General features: G+C 35.8%; 1 protein-coding gene across 1 annotated transcript; it reads right to left on the bottom strand.

Moving 5' to 3' along the window:
* Window positions 1-1726: 1726 nt before the first annotated feature.
* Window positions 1727-18526, bottom strand: LOC101895898 (probable peroxisomal acyl-coenzyme A oxidase 1). The gene is made up of 8 exons (XM_005182120.4): window positions 18307-18526; window positions 7273-7432; window positions 3582-3874; window positions 3064-3469; window positions 2494-3000; window positions 2318-2423; window positions 2092-2247; window positions 1727-2029 (listed from the first exon to the last, which is right to left on the bottom strand). The coding sequence occupies exons 1-8, from the start codon at window positions 18428-18430 to the stop codon at window positions 1769-1771; spliced, it is 2013 nt and encodes a 670-aa protein (XP_005182177.1). The 5' UTR covers window positions 18431-18526; the 3' UTR covers window positions 1727-1768.
* Between the last annotated feature and the right edge of the window lie 994 nt (window positions 18527-19520).

The following is a 19520-nucleotide window of genomic DNA, read 5'->3' as shown; positions in this document are numbered from 1 at the left end:
ACCACAAATTTTCATGATTTTAGTTACATTTTTCATTGAAATTGGCTTAAAATCCTTGTGAGCACTTTATATACATACTATAGGTCTATCTATGTATACTTATAGGTCTACGATATCGTATACCAACCCCCCCCCCCCTAAAAACTATACCACCCGATTTTCCGTATTTTGATGATTTTAACGACATTATTCACAGGAATTGGCTCTCATTATCCTTGTTAAAGATATTCCGAAAAACATCGTTTATAGTTTTGATGGTCCTTGAAAAATATTCTGTTATAAACTTGGGGCTTAAAATACATAATTTTTGTAAAAAAATATATTTCTAATTACACCATACTATGGAGGGTATATTAACTTTGTCATTCCGTTTGTAATTCCTCGAAATACTCACGTCAGACCCAACAAACTATATATATTCTTGATCAGCGTAAAATTCTAAGTCGATTTAGCCATGTCCGTCTGTCTGTTGTAATCACGCTATCTTTCGAACGAATTGAGATAGAAGGCTAAAATTTTGCACACATGTTTATTTTTCCAGTAGGCAGTTTAAGTTCAAGTAAATGGGTCATGTAGGTCTTGTCGAAATTCGGTATTTTAATGATTTTAGCGACATTATTTACCGGAATTGTTTCATCTTTGGTATTTCAAGTTCGAAATGGATACTACAGCCTATGACAGAAAATTATTTGGGCAGGTCCACGTCTTCGTATAGCTCCCATATAACGGTACCTCCCGATATTCGGTATTTTAATGATTTTAGCGACATTATTCACCGGAATTGTTTCAAATTTGATATTTGAGAATCGTAATGGATGCTACAGCCTATGACAGAAAATTGTCTGTGCAGGTCCACGTCTTCGTATAGCTCCTGTATAACGGTACCTTCCTATATTCGGTATTTTGATGATATTAGCGCCATTATTCACCGGAATTGATTCAAATTTGATATTTGAGATTCGTAATGGATGCTACAGGCTATGACAGAAAATTATCTGGGCAGGTTCACGTCTTCGTATAGCCCCCATATAACGGTACTTCCCTATATTCGGTATTTTGATGATATTAGCGCCATTATTCACCGGAATTGTTTCAAATTTGATATTTGAGATTCGTAATGGATGCTACAGCCTATGACAGAAAACTGTCTGTGCAGGTCGACGGCTTCGTATAGCCCCCATATAACGGTACCTCCCAAAATTCGGTATTTTGATGATTTTAGCGCCATTATTCACCGGAATTATTTCAAATTACGTATTTTGAGTTCGTAATGGGAACTAGAGACAGAAAAATGTGTATGCAGATCCAGGTCTTCGTATAGGCCCCATATATCAGTAACTCCCTATATTCGGTATTTTGACGAGTTTAGGTACAATACCCACCGAAATTGTTTAAGATCTCGTATTTGAAGTTCGTAATTGTCTATGCTGGTCCAGGTCTTCGCACAGCTTCGATATAACGGTACCTCCCTATATACGATATTTTAATGATTTCAGCTACATTATTCACCGGTTATTTCAAGTTTCGAATTTGAATATGGTAATGGCTAATGGCAATCAATTCCTATGTAGGTCCACGTCGTATAGACCTCGATATAACGGCAATATTCTGTATTTTTAAAATTTAACAGAATTTTTTAAGGATTTTTTTTTAATTTCCAAATTCGTTCCAAATGGCGGAGGGTATTCAAAGTTTGGCCCAGCCGATCTTACTGCTTTTTAGCTTGTTTTAATTTTATTTTTTTTTTATTAAAAATTACATCTTTATTTTACAATTTTGATTGGATGAAGGGCTTCATGTGACTAAAAATTACATCCGGCACTGGTTTCTTGTTCAACGGACCCTCTTTGGCCTCGGCAAAGATACGCTCATAGACATTGCCATCATAGGAACCCAAAGTGGATCTCAAATTTTGATCATGATGATCAAAGCCATCACAAATTGCCACTGCATCGGGGCGCAGAGCCTTCAGAACATTTTCCAAACGGCTCTGCAAGACACGTAGCTCACCATCGGAAATTTGAATGACCTACAAAAAAGGATACGTAAAATATATGAGAAGAAATTGCTCAGAGAATTTTTCCCACATACCCTCAAAATTTCGTTCATATATTGCAGGACATTGGTAAGTAAAAATAATTCTAAAAGATTTTCCAAAACTTTATTGAGGGCCTTATTGCGTTGCTGGGCCTTGGTGCCGGTAACCTCTTCCAAAAATGTCCTGGTAACAAAGGCCACACCGTGTAACTGTAAAAGAGAGAGAGAGAGGGAGAAATTTTAAATGTGAATTTTTCTCTCTCTTTAGACAAAAACCTACCTCAGCCGCTTGCGATAATTCAATACCAGTATTGTTGTTGGCCTCACCCGTGGATTGCCCTGCCTTAAGGCGGGCGGTCAGGTTTTCATAGGCCAAACGGGTTTTACTGAAAAAAAAAATATTTTTGTGATATTATTTTCTCTCTCTCTCTCTATCGGATGTAAGGAGCTACTTACTTGGCAGCGGTAAATTGCAATATTTCTACCATATTTTCCCACGACCCCATCCATTTGGGTGCATATTTCTGTCTCACCGCCTCCTGCAAATAGTTGACACTGGGTAGCACGGGTTTACCCTCCAAGGCCTGTCGGTAGGATTTCATCAGAAAGCGAGCCACCTGTAAGAGCAGAACTGTGTTCTCTCCCTCATAGGTACAGGAAGCCGAAGCATCCGCATACAAATAACCCAAATTCGAGGAGGCCAAATAGCCATGTCCACCACAGGCCAAACGCAAAGTTTCCGCCCCGGCCATGGTGGTTTTGGAGCACAACACCTTCATGGCACAGGAGAGCACATGCATTTCTGGAAGACTGCCAAATTCACCTCTCTTAATCTCCTCAGAAGTTTGTTCGTACAACTGATACAATTTATCCGAAGCCAGTTTATAGGCCACACTGTTGGCAATTTCCGGGAATAATTTCTTTTGTTGGGTAACATGGTCCATGATTTGGGGTTCAGGTTGTCTGATAGAAAGAGTTCCAAAATGATGTGAAAAAAATTGTTTCGAATTTTGGTAGAAAACATACTTTGGATTAATGGGACTTTGCCTCCTTACGGCCGAGTAACGCGTAGCTATGGTTGCCGACTGCGACAACATCAGGGCAATATTACGTACAATAAAGCATCGAGCATAGACCATTGTGAAATAGGTCAAAACAGCCGCAGGACTCTCCTCAAACGAACCATCTCTATGGACCTTGGCATTGCGCATCAACATATTGGTGCGCGGTATGCGAACATTTTTCAAACCCAAATATCCGTTGTTGACCCCAGCAAAACCCATTCTCTTGCCGATGTCACCAATGTCTATGCCCGGCAAGGGCATGTGGGTCTCCCGATCACGCAGGGGTACCAAAAACATGGCCACGCCCTTAGGGTTGCCGTCGATATAAAGATTTGCCGCCACAATGCAAAATGTGGCGGAATGACCCACTGGGAAAAATTTAGTTTCATGTAAATTAAAAATTTAATTTAAATTGAAAATGTTATAAAAATTAAATTAATTTAATTGAAATTTTTAAATATATGATTCCGACACACTTACATCCTCCAGGCCACCACTTGTACGAAGATAGCGTCGGTGTATTCAACACAAATTCATCGGTTTTACGATCAAAATCGGCCCGAGTCTCCAAAGCCCTCAGATTGGTTCCATGGCCCAATTCCGTTTGGGCATAGGCTCCACTGATCTGTAATTCTTGCGACGGCTTGCCGAACTTCTCGAACTGTTCGTCGGTACCCTGTTTTCGAATACAATCGACAACCATGGCAAAGTGTACAGCGAATGGATTACCCGCAGGAATGGCCCCGCTCAAAATGGGATCTATCAGCACGGTTCTTCAAATAAAAAAAAAAAAAAAAACAAATAATTCTCATTCACTTTGTGAAAAATTCCCATGAAACGATGAACCAAAATCTAAATCAGAAGTTTATCTTCTGGAAAGTATAAATAAAAAAAAACTCGAATAATTCTCATTCACATGGTTGAAATTCTCTCAATGACACGATGAGTCGAGTTAAAAACAAGTAAAAAGCCTGTAAGTTCTGCCGAGCCGAACTTTGAATACCCTCCACGAATTTGGCAATTCTCAAAAACAATAAAATCCGTTAAAAATTCTATTAAAAGCTTAAAAATACCGAATGTAGCTGGGCTGGGCCGGGCCGAACTTTGAATACCCTCCACCATTTAGAACGAATTTGGCAATTCTCAAAAACAATAAAATCCATTAAAAATACTGTTAACATCTTAAAAGTAACGAATATTGCTGTTATTTTAGGGTCTATATGACCTGAATAGGTAAATTTTGTCATAAGCCATCACAATATTCAAATGCGAAACTTAAAAAAACGGTGAATAATTTCGTTAAAATCATTAAAATACCGAATATCGGGATGCGCCGTTATATGGAGGCTATACGAAGACGTAGACCTGCACAGACAATTTTCTGTCTTAGGCTGTAGTATTCATTGCCAACTTCAAATACCAAATTTGAAATGATTCCGGTGAATAATGTCGTTAAAATCATAAAAATACCGAATATCGGGAGGCACCGTTATGTGAGGGCTGTACGAAGACGTGAACCTGCGCAGACAATTTTTTCTCATAGGCTCTAATATCCATTACGAACTTTAAATACCAAATTTGAAATGATTCCGGTGAATAATGACGCTTAAATCAGCCCCCCGTTATATGGGGGCTATACGAAAACGTAGACCTGCATAGGCAATTTTCTGTCTTCGGCTGTAGTATTTATTACCAACTTCAAATACCAAATTTGAAACAATTCCGGTGAATAATGTCGTTATAATCATCAAAATACCGAATATCGGGAGGTACCGTTGTATGGGGGCTATACCGAAACGTGGACCTGTATGGCCCATTTTCAATACCAAAAGTCCTGCAGACATAATACACAATTGAGTAAAATTTTATCAACCTACTTCATTTCGTTCGGAAGCTAGAGCGATTTTCACTGACGGACGGACATCGCTAAATCGACATAGAATTTTGTGCTGATCAAGAATATATACTTTGGTCTAAAATGTATATTTCGAGGTATTACTTTGGTGGAGGGTATAAAAAATATATATCGGTGCCGAGTTCCACTAATTGGCACGAAATTCACTCCATTTGGCCTGGTATTAGCCATTATTTGCACAATAAACCTGAAATCGCAATAAGGATATATCTGAGCCAATTTCGATAAAATTTGGAAAAGTAATTTCCGAGCTCTATAAGATATCTGGTTCCAAAAACCATTGTTGTGTTAAACCCGAAATCGGATAAAATATATATTAGAGCTATAGCTATATCTGAGCCGATTTTCACCAAATTTGATGTAATTGCTTCTAGACCGAATTAGGTCGGATGTGCCAAAATTCAGGCAATTTGGACTGAAAATGGCCATTTGGTGCACAATTAGAAATCGGTTGAAGATATATATCCAAATCTGAACCAATCTTCATAAAATTTGGCAGAGGTATTTCTGGGTTGTATCTGTATATGGGAGCTATAGCTATATCTGAACCGATTTGCACCAAAATGTATATACATGTATACTTCTAGACTGAATTCGATCGGATGTGTCAAAATCCATGTGATTTTGACTGGTATTGGCCACTTGGTGCATAATTAACCAGATCCAGATCAGTAGTGCGATTCTCTAACTCATTTTTTGAGTTACCGACAAAAATCGGTAACTTTAAAGTCCAAAAATTTTATTTAAGAAATAATTTAAGGTTGACAACAGTGGTATCTATCGGAAGGTCTTAGCGACTACTTTAAATTCGTCGCTAACTTACCGATAAATTTCGTTAATCACCTAAATTATGACCATTTTAATTTTACCGAATTTTTTTCGTTTGGTTGAATATAGTATAAATTATAAAACTTTAAATATTTCTCATACACTTGATTTGAAATGTATCCTATTAAATAATAAGTAATATAGAGAAAGAGAGAGAGAGAGTGAGAGAGAGTGTAATAAAGAAATAGAGTCATTATACCCTACTCCACATAGTGGTAAGGGTATTATGTCTTTGTGCATTTGTTTGTAACATGGAGAAGGAAGCGAGATAGACCCATAGTTACTTTTGAGGATCTCCATAGAATCACTTTCTGAGTTGATTTATGCATGTCAGTCCGTCTGTCCGTCCGTCTGTCCATGTATTCTTGTGAACAAAATGCAGGTCGTATTTATTATCCGATTGAGATGAAATTTTCCAAACAACATTTGTTTGGCCCAAGGACGAACCCTATTGAAATTGGAGATTATCGGTAATAATTTAGATATAGCTCCCATATATATCTTCGTCCGATTTGCCTTTTATTGTGCACCAAACGTTTAATATTAGCGCGAAATGCATGGAATTTTGCATATACAACCAAATTATGCCTCAAAATAAGTATGCCAAATTTGAATTCGAAATCGGTTCAGATATAGCTATAGCTCCCATATATATTGTTCATCCGATTTGTTATTTTTGTTCTCCGCAGCCGTCTGTAACAACAATATTTGGGGAATTATATCAAATGCAGCTCAGAAATACGTTTGCTAAATTTGATCGAAATCGGTTCAGATTTGGATATATCTCCCATATATAACTTCGTCCGACTTACATTTTATTGTGCATAAAACGTCTAATAGTTGCACAAATGGGATGAAATTTGGCACTTACGACCGAATTGAGTCTAGAAGATAGTATGTCAAATTTGGTGAAGATAGGTTCAGATATAGCTATAGCTCCCATATATATTGTTCATCCGATTTGTTGTATTTTTTACCCACAGCCGTAATATGCACTCCGTAACGACGATATTCAGGGAAATATATCAAATACAGCTCAGAAATATCTTTGCCAAATTTTATCAAGATCTGTTCAGATTTGTATATAGCTCCCACATATATTTTTATCCGATTTCAAATGAATTGTGTACAAATGGGCAATACAAGTCCGAATTTTAGGAGATACAAATGCTTCGGCATATTTATTCCATTGAACTTTAAATCATAATTATAATCCTAGCATGTATGATTGAATTCTCCCATAAAAACTTTTAATTGTTATGCCGAGCCCTACTAAATTAGCAAAGTGGTGTAGGGTATCATAAAGTCGGCCCCGCCCGACTTTAGGACTTTCTTTACTGGTTTTTCCTTTGCCTTTGTCCTCTACAAAAACTTCAATTTTCTTTTTCTAATGCAATTTGTGTTTGTACTCGAATCAGTTATACTTACGGCCAAATTTCATTTCCTCCAGGATTAAGTTCCTCCTGTAATTTGCGTAATTTTTTCGCCAATCTTATGAAATCCTTAATGGTTGTGGTGTAAATATCTTCGTGTGATAAATTTTGAAATCTTTTCGAATCCTCATTCATATCATCGTAAACATAGGATTCTGAAAATAGAAAAATACAATTGGAAAAAATACAATCGGAAACACAATTGGAAATTAAAGAAAAAAATGTATTATACATTCTTCAAATATAATTTAAAACACTTTATTAGCCACATTTTATTTGGCAAAAATACTTAAGACCTGTTTCTAAATGGCGATTTGAATGAGAATTCAAAGGAAAAAATATGAGTATTTTTCAAATTAAATGAAAATAGAAACAAGTAAAAAAGCAGTAAGTTCGGCCGGGCCGAACTTTGAATACCCTCCACCATTTGGAACGAATTAGAAAATTTTCAAAAAAATAAAATCCAATAAAAATTCTTTTAAAATCTTTAAAATATCTAATATAGGAAGGTGCCGATATATGGGGGGATATACGATATGGTGGACCTATAAAGACAAATCTATGTCTGCGTGTAAAGTACCACAAGGAACTCCTTGTATGGATTTTCAGATAATTCCATTGGAAAAAGTGGCTAAAATCATCAAAATATCGAATATAGGGGAGTACCGTTATATGGGGGCTATACGATATTGTGGACCTATATAGACAATTCCGTTTCAGGGGTAAAGTACTCACAAAGAATTCCGTGTGTGGATTTTCAGACAATACGATTGGAAAATGTGGCTAAAATCATCAAAATACCGAATATCGCGGGGTACCGTTATATGGGAGCTATACGTTACCGTTAACCTATATAGAGAATTCTTTCGGGGGGCAAAGTGCTCACAAAGAACCCCTTGTGTACAAAGAACCCCTTGTGACCATTCCGTTGAAAAATATGGCTAAAAACATAAAAATATCGAATATCGGAGGTACCGTTATATGAGGGCTATACGATATCGTGGATCTATATAGATAATTATCTGCCGATGAAAAATGTGGGTCAAATCATAAAATATCGAATATCGGGAGGTACCGTTATATGGGGGATACACGATATCGTGGACCTATATAGACAATTCTCTCAATATCGGGAGGTACCGTTATATGGGGGATACACGATATCGTGGACCTGTATAGACAATTCTCTCTCAGGGGGTGAAGTACTCACAAGGAACTACTTGTGTTGATTTTAAGACAATTACGTTGAAAAATGTGGGAAAAATCATCAAAATACCGAATATCGGGGGTACCGTTATATGGGGAATATACGATATCGTGGACCTATATAGACACTTCTTTTTGAGAAGGTAAAATGCCCACAAGGGACTCCTTTTGTGGAATTTCAGACAATTCCATTGAAAAATGTGGGTAAAATCATCAAAATACCGAATATCGGGGGTATCGTTACATGGGGGCTATACGATATTGTGGACCTATATAGATAATTCTCTGCCGAGGTACAAAGTACCCACAAGGAACTCCTTGTGTGGATTTTCAAACAATTCCGTTGAAAAATGTGGGTAAAATCATCAAAATACCGAATATCGGGGGGTACCGTTATATGGGGGATGTACGATATTGTGGACCTATATAGATAATTCTCTGCCGAGGTATAAAGTACCCACAAGGAACTACTTGTGTGGATTTTCAGACAATTCCATTGAAAAATGTGGCTAACATCATCAAAATACCGAATATCGGGGGTACCGTTATATGGGGGCTATACGATATCGTGGACCGATATAGCCCATCTTCGAACTTGACCTGCCTGCAGACAAAAGAGAGATCTGTGCAAAATTTTAGCTTCCTATCTTAATTCGTTTAGACTGTAGCGTGATTACAACAGACGGACAGACGGACGGACAGGGCTAAATCGTCTTAGAATTTTACGCTGATCAAGAATATATATACTTTGTTGGGTCTAAAATGATTATTTCGATGAGTTACAAACGAAATGACGAGATTAATATACCCTCCATACCTTTTTTGGTGGAGGGTATAAAAATGGAAAATATCCAAGGCATGGGTGTTTTTATTTCGAACTATTTTTCGAATCGTGATAGAGAAATATGGCCATTAGTATTTATACCCTACACCAGCAGGTCTTTGTGCATTTGTTAGTAACAGGCAAAAGAAAAGGAGATAGGCCCATAGTTCCTTTTGATAATCTGCATAGAATCACATTCTGAGTCGATCTATGCATGTCCGTCCGACTGTCTGTCCATGTATTTTTGGCTTGCGATCATCTGGATCGGGCAATAAATGTACTTTGTTTCCAAAAATACATGGACAGACAGACGGTCGGACATGCATAAATCGACTCAAAATGTGATTCTATGCAGATCATTAAAATGAACTATGGATCTACCTCGATTCCTTCTCTCTGTTACAAACAAATGCACAAAGGCATAATACCCTGACCATAGTGTGGTGTAGGGCATAAGCAGTAGGAATAGTAATAACAGAAATACAAATCATCGACTTAGCCGGCAATACCCCCACTCCCCCCCCCAAAAAAAATGGTAAATTTTTGGACACTTTTACGCAATTTTGCTTGAAAATCTCATTTTTATACCCTCCACCATACTATGGAGGGTATATTTATTTTGTCATTCCGTTTGTAATTTATCGAAATACTCATGTCAGACCCAACAAATTATATATATATTCTTGATCAGCATAAAATTCTAAGACGATTTAGCTATGTCCGTCTGTCTGTCTGTGTGTCTGTCTGTCTCTCCGTCTGCCTGTCTGTTGTAATCACTCTATCTTTCGAACGAATTGAGATAGAAGGCTAAAATTTTGCACATATATTTATTTTTCCAGTAGGCAGGTTAAGTTCGTAAATTGGCCATGTAGGTCCACGTCTTCGTATAGCCCCCATATAACGGTACCTCCCGATATTCGGTATTTTGATGGTTAGCGACATTATTAACCGGAATTGTTTCAAATTTAATATTTGAAGTTCCAAAGGTATAGTACAGCCTAAGACAGACAATATCCGATATAACGGTACTTCCCTATATACCATATATTGATGATTTTATTTACATTATTCTCCGTTTATTTCAAGTGTTCGAATTTGAATATGGTAATGGCTTATGACAAACAATGCCTATGTAGGTCCACATCGTATAGACCCCAATAAAATGCCTATATCCCGTATTTTTAAATTTAAACAAAAATTTTTTAAAGATTTTTTTTTTTTGAAAATTTCCAAATTTGTTCCAAAAGGTGGATGGTATTCAAAGTTCGGCCCTGCCGAACTTACTGCTTTTTAACTTGTTTCTCTCTATATACTTGCGTTCATATTACATATTGTGAATATAGATTGTCCTTCTGGTACCAGACGCAAATCTCTGATAAACTGAACTTAGATCAAACCACCTAGTGAGGGTTTACATCCGTCGCCAGACTGTCTTGTATATTCAAACTTGCTTCGAACATTTGTGTAAATTTTGGTTTTATGATTTCTCGTAACTCTGGTATATTGGGTATCAATTTATAAATTACTGTACACCGTTTTAGCTACATGCTACTGTTGCATAGTGTAGTGTACGCTCCCAAGCAATAGTTAACTTTACCCCTGAAACGTTATAGTAATCTTAAAGTATTAATAAACAAAATACTTGATCAAATACGGCAATCAAATCTTATCGAAAATTCCAATAATATTTCACACAAACTTTGTGGAGCAGCATTTGTGTGCACCTGGCTACAAATCTTTTTAAAGAATTTCTGATTTCAAGAAAATCTAGCGAATTAAGCTATCGTCCCGAAAATTAAATAAGTTATCCAAAATTTTAGCGTTTTATGGTTGCATCGATGTATTTAATGACCGAAACAGTAAGAGCTTTGATTATGTTTCTAAATAAGAGCCATTGCAAGAGAGCAATTGGTACGATTATTGGTGTAGCTATATTTTTAAAGAGACGAGATCTGAAATAACGATAATCAGTCCAAATGAAAAAATTATATATTTTCGATTATCCAAGTAGCCGAAATTTGCAATCAAAAAGTCCTGCATTCTCAATGGTAATCGGAATTCGATAGTTCCAATTATACATAAGTCTATCTAATGAAATTGTTTTTGTTTTTCTCCTTAGCCCTCTTGAGAGATTATGGCCACAAGTGATTCCTGCTTGTTTCATTTGTGATGAAAATCTGGTCAATTGACTTTCAACCGCCTTAGAATTTTTTTTATAAAAAATCTTACCTCACATATGGATATCGGGACTCGATATCTGACACACATTTAGATATTTAAAAGTCACTACCACCTCGATAGATGAATTTCTGCATTATCAGCATGACTAGTCGTAATCAGTTTATTCACATGCTATAATTTTAAGCTTTTGGAACAATATAAGACTGCTGATAAACCATAACAGTGATATGGTAAAACTTGCAGCGGAATCAAGATTTTACAAGCTTTCACGTACTCATATTTATGATTTTGAATAGTATCGGTGCATTCTAAAAAAAAAAGGTGCAAATTTTAAAAAATATATCTCTCATTGCAAGATTTGATAAACATTGTCATATTATCAAGTTTTTTATAAATAGTCATGTTAATAATAATTTTAAATATTATCGGTGCATTCTAAAAAAAATTCCAAGTTTCAAAAAATATTGGTCTATTGCAGAACTGCAAGAATGTTAACATTTTTACTACGACAACCGATTTTCCCTTTTATGATATCGAAAAAAATTGACAAACTAGCAGAATCTTGCAGTTTCTGGAACAGACCATATATTTCTCATTGCAAGATTTTATAAACTTTCCTTTAGTCACATTATAATTATACCCTACACCACAAGGTGGTCAGGGTATTATGTCTTTGTGCATTTGTTTGTAACAGGCAAAAGGAAACGAGATAGACCCATAGTTACTTTTTATGATCTGCATATAATCACATTCTGAGTCGATTTATGCATGTCCGTCCGTCCGTCTGTCCGTCCGCCTGTCCATGTATTTTAGTACAGTTCGCATTTATTGCCCTATCCAGATGAAATTTTGCACAAATTATTTGTTTGGCCCAAGGACGAACCTTATTGAAATTGGAGATAATCGGTCAAAATTTAGATATAGCTCTTATATATATCTTTTTGCCTTTTATTGTTCACCAAACGTGTAATATCATTCCGAATAGTATGGAATTTTGTACTTACGATCAGATTGGACCTGAAAATAAGTATGCCAAATTTGATCGAAATCGGTTCAGATATAGCTATAGCTCCCATATATATCTTTCATCCGATTTGTTATTTTTGTCTTCCGCAGCCCTAATGTAACAACAATATTTGGTTAAATATATCAAATACAGCTCAGAAATACATTTGCTAAATTTTATCGAGATCGGTTTAGATTTGGATATAGCTCCCATATATACCTTCGTCCGATTTACCTTTGATTGTGCACCAAACGTCTAATATTTACCCAAATTGAATGAAATTTGGCACTTACGACCAAATTGAGTCTAGAAGCTAGTATGTCAAATTTGGTGAAGATCGGTTCAGATATAGTTATAGCTTCCATATATATTATTCATCCGATTTGTTATATTTGTTACCCACAACCGTAATATGCACTCCGTAACAACGATATTCAGGGAAATATATCAAATACAGCTCAGAAATATCTTTGCCAAATTTTATCAAGATCTGTTCAGATTTGGATATAGCTCCCATATATATTTTTATCCGATTTCAAATTAATTGTGCACAAAATGGGCAATACAAGTCCGAATTTAAAAGATACAAATGCTTCGGCATATTTAGTCCTTTGAACTTAAAATTATAACAATAATCATAGCGTGTATGATTGGGTTCTCCCATAAAAACTTTTAATTGTTATGCAGCTCTACTAAATTAGCAAAGTGGTGTAGGGTATCATAAAGTCGGCCCCGCCCGACTTTAAGACTTTCTTTTTTAAAATGTCAATGCATTTTAAAATAGTTGAGAGTTTTACAAATTCGTATTCTAATTCTTACTTTAATTTTTATTAATTTTTTTCTCAATCGGGTCCCAATACCCATTCGGAACCCAATTCCCAACGTCGCAAGTAAGAGTCTTGACTATTTGCATAGGCATAAATATTTTTGTTAGAAGAAGAAGAAGAATATTATTGTAAAGAAGCGAGCAAAAATGGGAGTTTTATTAATAATTACACAAATTAATTAAATAATCTTAAGATCCTATTATCAAGATATTTTTTCAAATTCTGATATTTAAATATTTCCCTGTTCCAGAACACGGTAAAACCTTCTGGTGCCTGCCCACAAGCTGTGAAAATGTTGGGAAAAATACATCCCATATAAGGCGAAGGGAGAATCTCATCATATTTTTATATCCTCTGCCATATGGCTAGAGATCATATACAGGGTTGCCCATATTCGACGGATTCATCTGGCAACGCCATAAATTTTGACAGAGATGTCACATCGCTTAATGACATACCGCGTTTGAAGCGTCAGTCCAAGCAGATTTTTACCATGAACCAATACCAATGCCACGCGATCGCTCTGAAATAGTTGAAATTTACATTCAACAGAAGAAGTCAATTGTGAAAAAAAATGTGAGATGTGCGCCTTCTAAGAACACCATTAAGCGTTTATACGAAAAATGTTCGACTGGTAAGGCTCTTTCTGATCCGAAGAGGCCATATAAAAGTCGACCAAGGCGATCGGCCGAGAATATCGCTGCCTTACGAGCCAGTGTTGAGAGGTCCCCAAGAACATCCCAAAAACGCCGTTCTCAGCAGTTGGGCATGGCTCGATCCACTTTACAACGGATTATTCGGATTGATTTGCATTTGTTCCCGTACAAAATACAAAATTCAATTGACGCAAAGAATGTTGCCTGCGGACGAGCCTCGTCGATTGGAATGGGCCCAAAGGTCCGTCGAATATGGGCAACCCTGTATATAATTTGATACGGCCAAAACGTGCCTCATAGGGGTCCGTCCCTGGCTAACTGGCTGGTGTGCACGATAACTCTCGAAGGGAGTATCCGATTTGGTTCAAACTTGGTACATCATGATATTATTATCAAACTTAGATGGAGTTCGTAGAGGGGCAATGGCCCACTCCTACTGGTACCTCCCCCACGAAAAGTCAAAATTTAAAAAAAAAAAAAAAACAAGTAAAAAACAGTAAGTTCGGCCGGGCCGAACTTTGAATACCCTCCACCATTTGGAACGAATTAGAAAATTTTCAAAAAAAATTAAATCCAATAAAAATTCTTTTAAAATCTTTAAAATATCTAATATAGGAAGGTACCGATATATGGGGGGATATACGATATTGTGGACCTATAAAGACAAATCTATGTCTGCGTGTAAAGTACTCACAAGGAACTCCTTGTATGGATTTTCAGATAATTCCATTGGAAAAAGTGGCTAAAATCGTCAAAATACCGAATATAGGGGAGTACCGTTATATGGGGGCTATACGATATTGTGGACCTATATAGATGATTCTCTGCCGAGGTATAAAGTACCCACAAGGAACTCCTTTTGTGGATTTTCAGACAATTCCGTTGAAAAATGTGGGTAAAATCATCAAAATACCGAATATCGGGGGGTACCGTTATATGGGGGCTATACGATATTGTGGACCTATATAGATAATTCTCTGCCGAGGTATAAAGTACCCACAAGGTACTCCTTGTGTGGATTTTCAGACAATTCCGTTGAAAAATGTGGGTAAAATCATCAAAATACCGAATATCGGGGGGTACCGTTATATGGGGGATATACGATATCGTAGACCTATATAGACAATTCTTTTTGAGCAGGTAAAATGCCCACAAGGGACTCTTTTTGTGGAATTTCAGACAATTCCATTGAAAAATGTGGCAAAAATCATCAAAATACCGAATACCGTGGGGGTACCGTTACATGGGGGCTATACGATATTGTGGACCTATATAGATAATTCTCTGCCTAGGTATAAAGTACCCACAAGGAACTCCTTGTGGGGATTTTCGGACAAATCCGTTGAAAAATGTGGGTAAAAACATCAAAATACCGAATATCGGGGGGTACCGTTATATGGGGGATGAACGATATCGTGGACCTGTATAGAAAATTCTCTCTCAGGGGGTAAATTACTCGCAAGGAACTACTTGTGTGGATTTTAAGACAATTCCATTGAAAAATATGGCTACAATCATCAAAATGCCGAATACCGGGGGGTACCGTTATATGGGAGCAATACGATATCGTGGACCGATATAGCCCATCTTCGAACTTGACCTGCCTGCAAACAAAAGATAGATCTGTGCAAAGTTTTAGCTTCTTATCTTAATTCGTTTATACTGTAGCGTGATTACAACGGACGGACAGACGGACGGACAGGGCTAAATCGTCTTAGAATTTTACGCTGATCAAGAATATATATAAATTGTTGGGTCTGACATGAGTATTTCGATGAGTTACAAACGGAATGACGAACTTAATGTACCCTCCATACCTTTTTTTGGTGGAGGGTATAAAAATGTTTTGCTGCACACAAAGGAAAGGTTTATTCGATTTTGCACCAACTTTACAAATCCTAATATTTGCATCAGTGCTAGGTCAGGTGCGAAACTGAACAATATCGGTCCACTTCATCAAATATCTCCCCACACAAAGTGTCAAAATTTTGAATAAATATAACTCTTATAAAATGTGATGTAATAGTCCGATTGTCTCCTAATTACACAGATCACAATGTTTTTACTAAACCAAGGTCTGATGTGAACACGGAATACATCGGTCCACTCCTTCTGTTGTGAAGATTATATCATCTTCATCTACAAACCCCTTCTAATACCTCAGCCACAAAGGGTCACAATTTTGGTCTTCGGTCGACTATATCTGAAACCTTAAGCACATTTTAAGGAAGGAATAAGAAGGAAGTAGTCGATATAGTCCAAAACGTGCACGTCGCAATATTTATATGATATTTATTTAGGTCCGATACGAAATGGACAATATTGGCCCATTTGTATGGAACCTATTACATAAGAGAAGTCAAAATATATTAAATATATTTCAAATTAACGAACATTGGCTGAGGGTATACATCTGTCGGCAATACCGACTGATATTTTGAACTGGTTTTTCATTAAAATTCGTAAAAAATTCCTGACCCAGAATTGTATATTTTTGAAAATATGTTATGGAATCTTCCTGATTCAGAGTTAATAATATTTGGCAGAAGTATTTCAAGGACATTCTGAACCAAAATTATTCTGAACATAAATTATTAAATTATTACTTTTTTTCTTTGGAAAATAGTCTTCCTGGACTTCCAGACCAAAGACTTCTGCAAAAGAATTGGGGATTGTAACAAAAAAAAAACCAGTGAAGAAAGTCTTAAAGTCGGGCGGGGCCGACTTTATGATACCCTACACTACTTTGCTAATTTAGTAGAGTTCCGCATAACAATTAAAAGTTTTTATGGGAGAACCCAATCATACACGCTATGATTATAATTATAATTTAAAGTTCAAAGGACTAAATATGCCGGAGCATTTGTATCTTTTAAATTCGGACTTGTATAGCCCATTTGGTGCACAATTAATTTGAAATCGGATGAAAACATATATGGGAGGTATATAAAAATCGGAACCGATCTCGATAAAATTTGGCAAAGATATTTCTGAGCTGTATTTGATATATTTCCCTGAATATCGTTGTTACGGAGTGCATATTACGGCTGTGGATAACAAATACAACAAATCGGACGAACAATATATATGGGAGCTATAGCTATATCTGAACCGATCTTCAACAAATTTGGCATACTAGCTTCTAGACTCAATTAGGTCGCATGTGCCAAATTCCATTCTATTTGGGCAAATATTAGACTTTTGGTGCACAATAAAAAAAAACCGGACGAAGTTATATATGCGAGCTATATCCAAATCTGAACCGATCTCGATAAAATCTAGCAATGGTATTTCTGAGCTGTATTTGCTATATTTCCCCAAATATTTTTGTTACAGAGTGCATATTACGGCTGCGGAGGACAAAAATAATAAATCGGATGAACAATATATAGGAGAGCTATAACTACATCAGAACCGATTTCGATCAAATTTGGCACACATATTTTCAGGCCTAATTTGGTTGTATGTACAAAATTCCATCCTATTCGGGATGATATTACACGTTTGGTGCACAATAAAAGGCAAATCGGACGAAAATATATATGTGGGAGCTATATCTACATTTTTACCGATTATCTCCAATTTCAATAGGGTTCGTCCTTGGGCCAAACAAATGATTTGTGCAAAATTTCATCTCAATCGGATAATAAATGCGACCTGTATTTTGTTCACAAGAATACATGGACAGACGGACGGACGGACTGACATGCATAAATCAGAAAGTCATTCTATGGAGATCCTCAAAAGTAACTATGGGTCTATCTCGCTTCCTTCTCCATGTTACAAACAAATGCACAAAGACATAATACCCTTACCACTATGTGGTGTAGGGTATAAAAAAAACATTTGGGCATAAATAGTGGATTGTTAAAAAATATCCAAGGAAATTTTCCCCAAAATTTTTGACTTTTTAAATTAAAAATTATGATTTTTTCATTAAACTACTGAATAAGAGTTCCTTGACAAAAATTGAATTTTGGTCATAAAAGGTTTTCAAGGAACTCTGACCATACTGGAGAGAACTGGCAGTGACTGAAAATGTTCAGTTAAAAAATAAAATATATTTAATTCTAATTAATTTTAAATTTACACTGGTCTCTTTCAAGTAAAAATAATTTATAGACTTAGCCTCTTACGAACTAAACTTATTTTTGAACATATTTGCTTTCTCGAGATAATTTTTTTCTGTGAATGTTTCTTTAATATTTATTTTCATATTTTATTCTTAAAAACCAATTTTAAGTTAAATTGTTTATCATTTATGGAAACTGGATTTGTGCCCATAACTTTAATATATAGCACTCACTTGAATCCTATGTTTTTGACTTACCTATCATTGTTTTGAATTTCAACTTTTCCTCGCCGCCATGAAACCATAAAGCAAAATCTTCCGAATTAAAGGATGCCGCATTTCGTTCTTTTTGTAAATCGGGATTAATTGTTTTTGGAATCATGTTTATGTTATAGAATTCTACTATTGTTTTATTCTATTAAAAATATTAAGATTATAAAATAACGTTCCACTGTTTACCGCCGCCTTTCGAACACAAACTAAAGTACCAACATGTTGATGAGAGTATTTCGATGAACGCCCAACCGTGGTAAATTGTGCTCTTTGCTCTTTAGGAAGCTTTCATTCTATATAAAACAAGTACTCATGATTTCTCTGTTGCAAAAAGAAAAATGCCAATAACAACAAAAGACAATCTTTTAAAATTGTATTATTCTTATCACAGTTTCTATGTACATATATATATATATATATATATATATATATATATATATATATATATATATATATATATATATATATATATATAGAAGTCACAATTAAGTGGCTTATCGTCAACAGCTGATCTGATTTTCTCGAACATATGCTTTTTCAATTTTTAACAAGAGTAAGAGAAATCTCGTTTTATTAATACACAATAATCACAGCTGTTTATTTCATATGCAACAAATGCAAGGTCATCTTCAGAAAAGTTTTATAAATCGTCTTTTAAATTAAAAAAATTGCCTTAATTTTAGAAAACTGTCATACAATAACAATAATCTCTTATACAGGGTAAAATGGCCAAATTGCATTTCAAAACTTATTTTGGTGTTCTTTGATGAGTAAAGTTTCGAAAATGATAACTTTTTTTTAAAGTATTATACTTGAAAAGAAAAGTGTTATACAATGGTAAAATGTCTTTTTTTATACCCTACACCACATAGTGGTAAGGGTATTATGTCTTTGTGCATTTGTTTGTAACATGGAGAAGGAAGCGAGATAGACCCATAGTTACTTTTGAGGATCTCCATAGAATCACTTTCTGAGTTGATTTATGCATGTCACACCGTCTGTCCGTCCGTCCGTCTGTCCATGTATTCTTGTGAACAAAATGCAGGTCGCATTTATTATCCGATTGAGATGAAATTTTGCACAAATCATTTTTTTGGCCCAAGGACGAACCCTATTGAAATTGGAGATAATCGGTTAAAATGTAGATATAGCTCCCATATATATCTTCGTCCGATTTGCCTTTTATTGTGCACCAAACG

Source organism: Musca domestica, unplaced genomic scaffold (genome assembly GCF_030504385.1).
Source record: "Musca domestica strain aabys unplaced genomic scaffold, Musca_domestica.polishedcontigs.V.1.1 35, whole genome shotgun sequence".
Classification (NCBI taxonomy): Eukaryota; Metazoa; Arthropoda; class Insecta; order Diptera; family Muscidae; genus Musca; species Musca domestica.
The sequence above is the reverse complement of the archived record's forward strand: the minus strand, read 5'-3'. Positions and strand labels throughout refer to the sequence as shown.